This window comes from Rhinoderma darwinii, chromosome 1 (assembly GCF_050947455.1).
Source record: "Rhinoderma darwinii isolate aRhiDar2 chromosome 1, aRhiDar2.hap1, whole genome shotgun sequence".
Classification (NCBI taxonomy): Eukaryota; Metazoa; Chordata; class Amphibia; order Anura; family Rhinodermatidae; genus Rhinoderma; species Rhinoderma darwinii.
The window spans coordinates 423,139,418-423,150,488 of NC_134687.1; the positions used below are offsets into that span (position 1 = coordinate 423,139,418).

General features: G+C 40.0%; 1 protein-coding gene across 1 annotated transcript in view; it reads left to right on the forward strand.

Moving 5' to 3' along the window:
• Window positions 1–2,687, forward strand: part of ZMAT5 (zinc finger matrin-type 5) — a 38,966-nt gene extending 36,279 nt beyond the window's left edge. The window contains exon 5 of the mRNA XM_075829784.1: window positions 2,192–2,687. Within this exon, the coding sequence (XP_075685899.1) occupies window positions 2,192–2,321 (130 nt within the window). The 3' untranslated portion in view covers window positions 2,322–2,687. The remainder of the gene's footprint in view (window positions 1–2,191) is intronic.
• The last annotated feature ends 8,384 nt before the right edge of the window (window positions 2,688–11,071 follow it).

Here is an 11,071-nt window from a genome sequence, read left to right on the forward strand (position 1 = left end):
AGAATTTGCCTGTATGCCCCTCTATTAGACGGTGTAAGTGTTGTGCTGTAATTACACACAGTCTGCTACTAAAGGGGGTTTTACACTGGGCGATTATCGTGCAAACGAGCGTTCATATAACGCTCGTTGCCGATAATTGCCCTGTGTAAAAAGGGCAGCAATCCGCAGATGAACGAGCTGGCCGTATCGTTTTAAAAAAGTAAAAGATTATCGTTGGGTAAATAGGGAGACGCGCTGCCGACATGATAATGTATTGGGACGAGTGATCGGAGTAACGACCACTCGTCCCCATCCATAGCTCTGTGTGACAGGAAGAATTGTGCGCCGATCAACGATGTCTCGCTGATCGGCGCTCGCTGCTGTGGCTGAGTGCCGGCCAGTGTAAAAGGCCCTTAATGCAGAGCAGTGTCTTTTCTGCTGCCCAGTATGGGCAGGGGATAAACACCAGGCGCATGGTCATGTGACTGTAGCTGAAATGTCTCTGTAAGCCAGTCTCCCATGCAGACAGTACACTAGTAAGTGATAAATCTTACTGCGGTTACACCATCTGCACACCATTTTTAAAGACCGGAAACCCCCTTTTAACTGTTCTAGACTTTCTACTTTATCAATCCTTTTAACCCCTTAATAACCGCTGATACGCCTTTTCACGGCGGTCATTAATGCGCCTTATTCTAGGCCGCCGACCTTTTCACGGCGGCCTAATCCAAGTCCTGCACAGGTGTCCTGTGCAGGCTGGAGCAGGTGCTCGACTGTCTGATGACAGCCGTGCTCCTGCTCCAACGGTAGCAATCAAAGTTTCCTTCGATTGCGACCGTTTAACCCCTTGAGATGCCTCAGTCGTTATCGACTGCTAAATCTGTATAGTTTACAGAGAGAGGAAGCTCCCTCTGCCACCCGTGGGTGGCCCGCAAATGCGATCGGGCCGCCGATGTGTTGCTATGGCAGCCGGGGGCCTAACAAAAGCTCACAGGCCTGCCCTGGCTATATGCCTATTAGGCCGTGCCAAAGGCATGGCCTAATAGATTGCCTGTCCGTTTTATACTGACAGGCAATAATACTTTGGTGTACCAAAGCATTATATAAGCAATCAAAAGATCCCACAGTGAAGTCCCCTAGTGGGACTGAAAAAAGAATGTGAAATAAAAATTATTAATAAAGGTACACAGAAAAAATATTATTTAAACCGCAAGGGGAATGCCATAAAAAAGAAACGCAAAAAACAACGGCAAAATTGCTAGTTTTTTCCCCATTTCCCCCCCAAAAAATAATAATAAAGGTTAATCACTAAGTCCAATGTACCCCAAAATGGTAGAAATTAAGTCCTGCAAGAAACAAGCCCTCATATGGCGACATTGAAGGAAAAATAAAAAAGTTATGGCTCTTGGAAAGCAGCGATGCAAAATAACATTTATTTTAGCTCAAGTGCTTTTATTCTCCAAAAGCAGTAAAACCTATAAAAACGATACATATTTTGTATCGTCGTAATTGTACAGACGCATAGAATAAAGGTCGCATAATATTTACGCCGCATGGTGAACGGCTTATATTTAAAATGCATAGAACGAAGGCTAAATTGCTGTTTTTAATATCCCCCCCTCCCTCCCACCAAAAAAAAAAGTTAATAAAAGTTAATCAAAACATTCTACATAACCCAAAACGGTACCATTGAAAAATAGACAATGAACGAGTCTTCATACAGCCATTTCGAAGGGAAAATAAAAAAGTTGCTGGTAATTAAGGCCCAGAATGCATGCAGGGGGAAGGGGATAAAGTGCATCAATGTAGTATGAACGTGTTTAGAAATATAAAGGCACCTGTCTGCATTGTTTTTTGCCCGACAGGACACTTTTTTTTTTTTTTTGAGTGAGATGAGACAGAACAGCCTGTCGCCGGTTAAATCATTGAATTGCTCACAGTGGCACCTAATAGACAAGGAGATAGGAAGGCAGTGAACTGGCCATTTATGTAGTGGCAGCACAGCATATGAAAAGAAATGAAGTTCATATAGTCATTTTAATACCACACAGCATTGTGATATTGTATTTTCACTACCGTCCATGGTTAAACCTTGTGTAATACAAATGATTTAGAGGCATACACTGTCGTTGGTTTTTGATTATTTTTTTTTTTTAGTACATTTTGTGGTACTGTATGTAGGTTTTTACAATTCACACCTTTCTTTTCACAGTGCCTCTGTATCTGAGCGTCCTATCTATCACTTACCACCGGGTTGGCCTCCACTGTGTGAGCTACCCCCATCACTCCATCCCCCCTCAGCTGCAGATGGAGATCACCCAGGGATTCTTGAATGGGGCTAATTCCGAGGATACTTAAGAGCGTGATTGTAAATACCGTTTCAATGCCAATGCATATGTTCTGGTAAATTCATGCATCCAAACTGAAGGTGGGGTCCACGATCTGTGACGCAACAGACTTGTCTATCTTGTAAAGTGCAGTGTGCAGTATCTTCATTATTAACACTAACTCTGGGAGCAGTACCATGGTATCCGTATGGAAACTCTCTGCCTAATTCCGGTTTTTTCTTCCTGTATAAAGCATCTCGTGTAGTTGAAAACACCTTGTTATTATGAAAGTTATTTCCGTGAATTTTTATTATGTCACGGTTACTCATTTTGTATTCCTATTGTTTTGTTTTATCTATAAATAAAGATTTTCTTAAGTAACTTAAGACCTCATTCCTTTACTTGGCAAAAAAATGAACTATAAACCTTTAGGGTCTATCCACACAGTGCAGTCATAACACTTTTTTTCTGCAATATACACAATTGTGGAGTAGGGGGGAATCATGATTTGACCGTGCCGTGTGAAATTACTGAAGTTAGGTGTTCTCACTCTTCAATATATTGATCAAACCTGGACAAAACAATGTACAACTCTGCATTTTGCCAGCTAAACCTACACTACATGGTCAAAAGTTTGTGGACTGTTCTAATTTTTGCCTATTCAGATGCCCCCATTGCGAACAACTGCATGTAAATGCTATTTTAATGCCCATGATTTTGGAATGTGATTTTCAAAAAGCACACATGATTGATATGTTTGAACAGATAAGAAGTGCATTCTGTGAAACCAGTAGTACTGATCACAACATTGATACCAAAAAGTGAGAAGGATGCAATAAGTCCTAGGAAAACCACATAAGACTCTGCAAACATACATGGCTATTTTGTGTGCATGGATTGCACTATTGGTCTATAAAATGTGTGTGGTGCCTCTCTGCTTCTAGGAGAGGTACCGCCGCAACACGGCATACGTTGGCTCATGCCACAATTTTTATTCACACGGATTCTATGAGGAAAAAAAGTCAAATTCGAGGCACACAATATTGACCTCGAGATCAACTTGATTAGGACATCACAGGAATGACCGTCTAAAGGAAACCTATCCTGGTGACTCTCTCCATTTTTTATTATTATTAATTTAGAGAAAACCTGTTTCATAATTCTAAAACAATAAGATAATATATCCAACTCATAATTGTACATGATGACTTTTATATTAGCAATGACACAAGTAGCAAACAGACCTGTTAAGCCTCGGGGAATATATAGATTTTTGGACAGGCTTCTCAATGCTTTAATGAAGATCATCTTTGAGATAAGCAATTAAAAAAAAAAATGTACAAAAGTTGGGAGGGTGAACATAACGTGGCAGTATAGGTGAAGATTAATATTTGACATTGTCTTTCTGCTAGAGCAATATGATCAACTGGTCAATGCTCAAACTGGGTAAGATCCTGATGATTGAAGTTTGTGTGATCAAACAGATCACCTTGAAAGCCCCCAGAGCCGGTTTGTGAAGTCAGATGGTACATGCATATACGACGTCAGGAAAATCAATCCTGCTGGATATGGTTTTGTAATAGTCTGTAGCATGTACTCCATAGTCACACCAGAAAGTGCTCTAAGGGCAGATTAGCTTGGGTACCACCATAGCAGAGGCACCATGTAAGCGATTGCCATTTACTGACTCCTCACATTTTCTTCATTACTGCTTATTTAATCTGATATTTTTGTGCAAATGTATTTTGTTTTATTACACTTTATTTAACACGGTATCTTTGCAACTTATATGAACATTATAGCATGTTATGTCGAGAGCAATAGAAGACACAAAGGGAAACTTTCAAATCGCCACCATTTCCGTCTTCCTTTTAAATATCCCTGATTCTTACTGACCATGATCATAGTCATTTTATGGACCGAAATGTTATTCTTGAAGATCCATTAGGATATAGTGTTATAACTGAGGCACTTCATGAAATCATGACCAAATATTCATAAAACACTTGATCCTATTGAACTCACTTCATATTTTGTTAATATTGGTTCAGCCCAAAAAATGCCTTCGAGACTGTGTGTAGCTGATGGGTGAACTCAAATTATCCATACTATGCCAAATAAATATTTGTCCAGGAAACCTCATATTCAGTTTGTTGACACATGGAGTTTTTACATTATATTTCACAGACTTTGAACATAATAGACATTTACACAAGTGCAACTTGTACATTATCAGTATGTTTCCATTAAAGATAAAAAAAAAAAAAAAAAAAAAAAAAAAAGAGGAAAGATTCAAAAAATAAAAATAAAAAAAAATACAAAGTAAAACCACAAACTTTGACCTTGCCTTTTTGCATAGATAATACATTTTCTGTAGGCGAATAAATTGCATCCACAGTTTTAAGCAAAAGGAAAATAAAATATTACGGTACACAAATGGCAATTGTGAAGTTACACGCCTAAAAATATTGGTTTGCCTGTTTTAACATACTAGAACAAACTCCTAAACTATTGGAAATTCAAAAAAACAAAGAACTATTGCCAAGGAACAGTAGAGGAGTTGTCCTTCGTAACCATTTATTTAACGACTTTCATTTTCTATTCCTCCTTCGCAACAGAAAAGCTGCAATCTGATTGGTTGAAATAAGCATCATTACTGTCTTTTTTTTAATATATACTAGTTATGGTATATCATTCCTCTAATATTTTATGCAAAGTTATGTGGTAAGAGGAGAATTAAAAAATCTCCACCTCCACAGGTTTCCTTCATAAGCAATTAAAATTTTCCTTGCTTGCTCTTACCAATTTTTAGTGCAAGTCCATTAGTGTGTACTAAATTGTACTTGATCGAGATCCGTGGCAAAGTAAGTGCACTATAAGGCTATGTTCACACGGAGTATTTTGGGGGAGGAATATCTGCCTCAAAATTCCGTTTGGAACTTTGAGGCAGATATTCCTCTCCCTGCAAGCCGATTTTCGCGGCAATTATCGCGCCGTTTTTCGCCCGCGGCCATTGAGCGCCGCGGGCATAAAACAGCGAGAAATACACTTTCTCCTGCCTCCCATTGAAGTCAATGGGAGGTCAGAGGCGGAATCGCCCGAAGATAGGGCATGTCGCTCCTTTTTCCCGCGAGGCAGTTTTACTGCTCGCGGGAAAAAGACGCCGACGCCTCCCATTTGAAATCAATGGGAGGCGTTCTCGGGCTGTTTCTGCTGAGTTTTGAGACGCGGTTTCCGCGTCAAAAAACTCGGCAAAATACCCCGTGTGAACATAGCCTTAGGCTGGATTCACACGAGCATTTTCGGTCCGTAAAGGATGGAACGTATTTCGGCCGCAAGTCAGGGACCGAACACACTGCAGGGAGCCGGGCTCTTAGCATCACAGTTATGTACGATGCTAGGAGTCCCTGCCTATTCGTGGAACTACTGTCCCGTACAGAAAACATGATTACAGTACGGGACAGTTGTCCTGCAGAGAGGCAGGGGCTCCTAGCATCGTATATAACTATGATGCTAGGAGCCCGGCTCCCTGCACTGAGTTCGGTCTGAGAAATGCGGCCGAACTACGTTCCGTCCTTTACTTACCTAACATCCTCGTGTGAATCCAGCCTAAGGGTATGTTCACACGGCTTATTTTCAGCCGTTTTTCGGGCCATAAACGGCCAAAAAATCGGAAGCAGAACACCTCCAAACATCTGCTCATTGATTTCAATGGGAAAAAGGGTGTTCTGTTCCGAAAGGGCCTTTTTTTACACAGCCGTTTTGAAAAAACTGTGCATAAAAAGAAGTGCATGTCACTTCCTCAGACTTTTTTGGAGCCGTTTTTCATTGACTAGAAAAACGGTCGTAAAAAACGTTGCAAAAACGCGAGTTGCTAAAAAAAACTTCTGAAAATCAGGAGCGGTTTTCCCTTGAAAACAGCTCCGTATTTTCAGACTTTTTTTGCTAAGCGTGTGAACATAGCCTAATCCATAAGCATTGATAATAAATGCAACCAACGGATTGGAGGAGGCTGGTTGTAAGGAACCATCAAAATGGTAAGTTTTTTTTTATTTTTCTTTGCTGCTCTGCATATTTCCAAATGTCTCTCCTTGACTAGTAAAAGTCAATTGGGCTATTAAAGTTTCCATAATTTATTAAGGTTGGTCCCAAACTTAAATGGCAACCTATAGCAGGATATTAAAAAAACATGGGTCTTTGTAGACTCTGGAATGAACAAAGAATTAATCAGTGGATGAACAATATTTAATATTGTGTACTTCTAGAATATAGAAGTGGCAGGCACATCTTCGATATTCTGGCAAAAGAAGCTTTCAGTTAAATGGTTTGCTTGCTGTATTGCACTTGAGCCTTGCGATGTAGACCATAACAGGTTAAATTCTATAATAGACCATGCCTGCCAGAATTCTCAAATGCAGATTTGGAGAAAATTTACGCAACCCCTAATCCACAGAGAAGTGACCAAATTCCAGCAAAAAACTATGAAAAAATAAATAAAAAATACTAATTTATACAAAATGTTTCCTGTTGACAGGCATATTTATCCAATGGTATAGTCTATGTAGGTTTTTCTTCTTTGGTCATCAATATGCCTTCCATTTATCAAAAAAAAAATAAAAAATCTATTAATAGAGCCATTTCTGCTCAGAAAAATTAGCTATAAAATGTTGGAAGCGTGGTTAATTCTAGTGTAACTTCAGCCTTACATGAGGTGTGTGTGTGTGTGTGTGTGTGTGTGTGTGTGTGTGTGTGTGTGTGTGTGTGTGTGTGTGTGGTGTTACATGACAAAGATGAATATAGGGGTTTGTAATTTATCGCAATATACAATAAGGCTGGATTCACACGAGCATGTTACGTCCGTAATGGACGGAACGTATTTCGGCCGCAAGTCCCGGACCGAACACAGTGCAGGGAGCCGGGCTCCTAGCATCATAGTTGTGTACGACGCTAGGAGTCCCTGCCTCGCTGCGGGACAACTGTCCCGTACTGTAATCATGTTTTCAGTACGGGACAGTAGTTCCACGGAGAGGCAGGGACTCCTAGCATCGTACATATCTATGATGCTAGGAGCCCGGCTCCCTGCAGTGTGTTCGGTCCGGGACTTGCGGCCGAAATACGTTCCGTCCATTACGGACGTAACATGCTCGTTTGAACCCAGCCTAATCGCTACGTCTACTATTTTGGGCTCATTTACACAACTGTAATTTTTGTCCATTCATTTCAATTTTTATCTCTCTCAAAAACATAGACCAGAACATGGATCACAAATATGGGGACGTAAACAAGCCCTTATCCGTAATCACGGTTGAAAGTGCCAAGTCCTTTAAACCAGGAAAAACATTATTGTTCTACTTGCTTGGAGTAAGTACAGGATGGATGTTGGGAATCCAGATCTATTAAGATACAACTCTTGTCATATTCACCATGTGCAACATTATAGTATTTTTGTATATATTCTAATAAATTTACAGCAGTATGCCATCTCTGACATTTGCCAAGCAAATTGGCAAAATGTTATGTAAAGTCTTATTATTAGCTGCCTATAGATAAAAATGACATCCATCCATAAATATATGTCAGGTAAAGTGGATTATGCTTTCATTTACCATGACATAGGAAAAAATAAATATAATAAACCTACACTATGTTAGCAAGCGGCACAATGATGATAGGACCAATGTCAAACCTGAGCATTTATGTCTCCGACCTTCTCCAAACACAGTTATGCAAATTTGTAGTACACCATGTACCATTCAATGTACCAAAGGAGTCCGTGACATTTAAAGCGACTGGAATAAGCAAACCCAGCACTGTATTGCGGAATCTTCTGCCTAGCGTAACACATTACTTTGGTATAATTTAAATCATCATGTATGGCTTTAGCAGCTTATACATAACAATGAAGGTTTCTAAGCAAGAAACACAAGGTGAGCAGGGAAGGAAAACCAATAGAAGAGAAAAAAATGGCGCAATAAGGAATGTTTGAAGTTGCGAGAGACATGATGAGATGAAGTGTTACTGTTTATTATCTTTTCTTCTTGATGTATCTTATGACAGACATGAAAATGAGATTTACATCATCGATGTGACTTTGCTTTCCAAATATTTAAGAAAAAAGAGGAATGCGAAGGACAAATGGGGGAGCGAGAATGAAGAGGACAGGAGGTGTGGTAATGAAAGAGACAGGTGGTGAGAGCAGAGGTGAGCGAGGGCTGTGGAATGAATGCAGCATTAGCTGATTATTGCAGGCTGTCACTCTGAGAGCTCATTATCCCGTCTCTCATTGTGATGATACAATAACTTCCGCCAGGAAGGGAGCAGATTAGTCTTATGTGAAGGGAATCAGAATGGCACATAGCTGCTGGAGAGGCTGGCCAATCTGCAATGTCACATATCGTTCAATGAAACATAGGATATGTAACCCCTGAAGTGAGACATAACTACTGAAGTGCCTTGCACTGAAAGGACAAATTACAGTCCTTTCATATAACAGACTGCTTGTCAAGCTGTCATCTCCTGCAGTGTGATGTGATGATGCTGCAATGTGCGTTTGCAATTTCAAATATTTCACCCTTTTACACTCTGCACTATTTCACTACGCAGATAGAAGAAGAATTCAGACAAATGATTTGATTTATTACAAAATGAAGAATCCACAAATGATATGGACAGAGAGAATATGAAGAATTCTAGAAATGAAGCGCTGTCTGCAGAGAGAGATAAAAGGGGTACAAGTAGATACAAAATGATATCACATGACACAGAAAATGGATATGAGAAAGCAACATGGGTAGAACAGTAAACGGAAAATAAGCACATACGGGTAGCAAAGGAGAACAGATTGATAGCAAACAAACACAATAATATGAGGCACATGGGATGAACATGGTGAAAACATGGGAAAGGAGAACATAGCAGAGAGACTGTAGTAAACATGACGGGGCACGAAGGTGGGAAGGTGCTCATATCGGAACAATTGTAAGAGGAAAGCTAGAAAATTAGATGGGACTGAGAGATAACTTTTGAACAGGGATTTATAACCCATAAATTAGGGCCCAAATTTAGGGACAGCGCGCCATACATGGCTAATACGCCTAATCCTTTTTTTTTTTTTGCAAACAATTGTGTCGCAATAACAGGTAATCTGATAATTTCTAATATTATTACTCTACCTAATTCAACATATTGTTGTTGATACAGTCAGTCCGGCAATGGAGACAATGTTTTGTGAGTGTACTAAGAATATGAATATATTTTTTGTGGGTGATAGCCACTGTGCCAATTTATTTTCATTGTAAACTTGCAGAAATTTAAAGCTGGGTTCACCTTGGATGGAAAATCCACAGCAGATTATAGTAGCAGCAATGTGGATGACACAAATGACTTCCTCATGCTGCAGAATATTTTCTGCATTGAAATCTGAGCGTGCTGCGGATTTTAAAATCTTTTCATTCTGTTGCACTATTCACAGCGGATTTCACCCTTTTCATTTTACTTCCTTATAGAAGGGGTGAAATACACAGTGAATCCGCCGCAAAATGCACACGTAACACATGTGGCTTTTGTTGCGGATTTGCTGCGAAAAAAATCCCCAACCAATTCACTACGTGTGTGGGTATCCCTATGGTCCTGATGTTGTGACAACTGTTGTGACGTTGTTGTGCAAAATGTGTGGAAAAGATACTTTGAATTTATTGATATGGGGTAACGGATGAACAGAGAAGTTGGCATCCATCCATGTCACCTCATGTTTAAAAAACTGAAGCAGAGGGCAGATCGATGTGTCACTGTTGTTGTACATCTGGAAATACTTAAATGGGTTTTACAAAGTTTAAAAATCTTTACATTTGGGCTCAATATTGAACTTTTTAATATACTTTGTTTACCATTCCTGCTCCGATCCTCCAGCCCAGTCATGCTTCTCCACTGTTCCTGTTGCCCCTCCATGCACTCTGACATGGCATCCATATTGATGACACATCAGGTAACCATGGAAGCCAATCATCCATAGTGATTTCAAAACTGCACTCAGCAATTTGTCACCGCAATCACCTTATATGTTGTCACTATGGACATCAAATTAACATACACAGAGGGATAACAGGAGTGACGGAAAGCACATCCTTTTCCTCGGCGATCCAGCGCTGACGTCCCGGTGGCACTCCGGGTGATTGTTTACATGCAGGCAGCATGTGACCACTCCAGCCAACCATAGAGGGCTCAACAGTCATGTCATAATGCCAGAAATACGAGTCATCACATATGAGCCCCCTGATTAACCGCAGCGGTCCTATGCTGCCTGCATGTAAACAATCACCCGAAGGGCAGTCAGAGCATCAGCGCTGGATAGCCGGGGGAAAGGATAGGTGAGTACTGCTTCTTTTGTTAATCCATGTCATTTTCAGTCATTAGGAAAAACAATTGTGCTGCTTTTGCAATGAAATGTTGGCCACACAGTGCTTGGAAAATTTGTACTGGGAAATTTTGAAGCATCCTTTCTATAGCCCTGACCTTGGCATCTCTGATGAGGTCCAAAAATGACTGTGAAAGCAGGATCAGTCACAAAAAAAGGTGATTGTAATGAAAAATGGACTGGATATGTGTTTACATCAGTTGAGTAAGCTATTGAATTTAACTTGATTATATTAAAAATAGCTTTTTCACTTTTATTATATATACCCTTCTAATTTAGGACCTTGATGCAGCACATTTAACTCTTACTGTTTTAATGAACACAAATGAGGAAATGCTTAAAATAATAAATT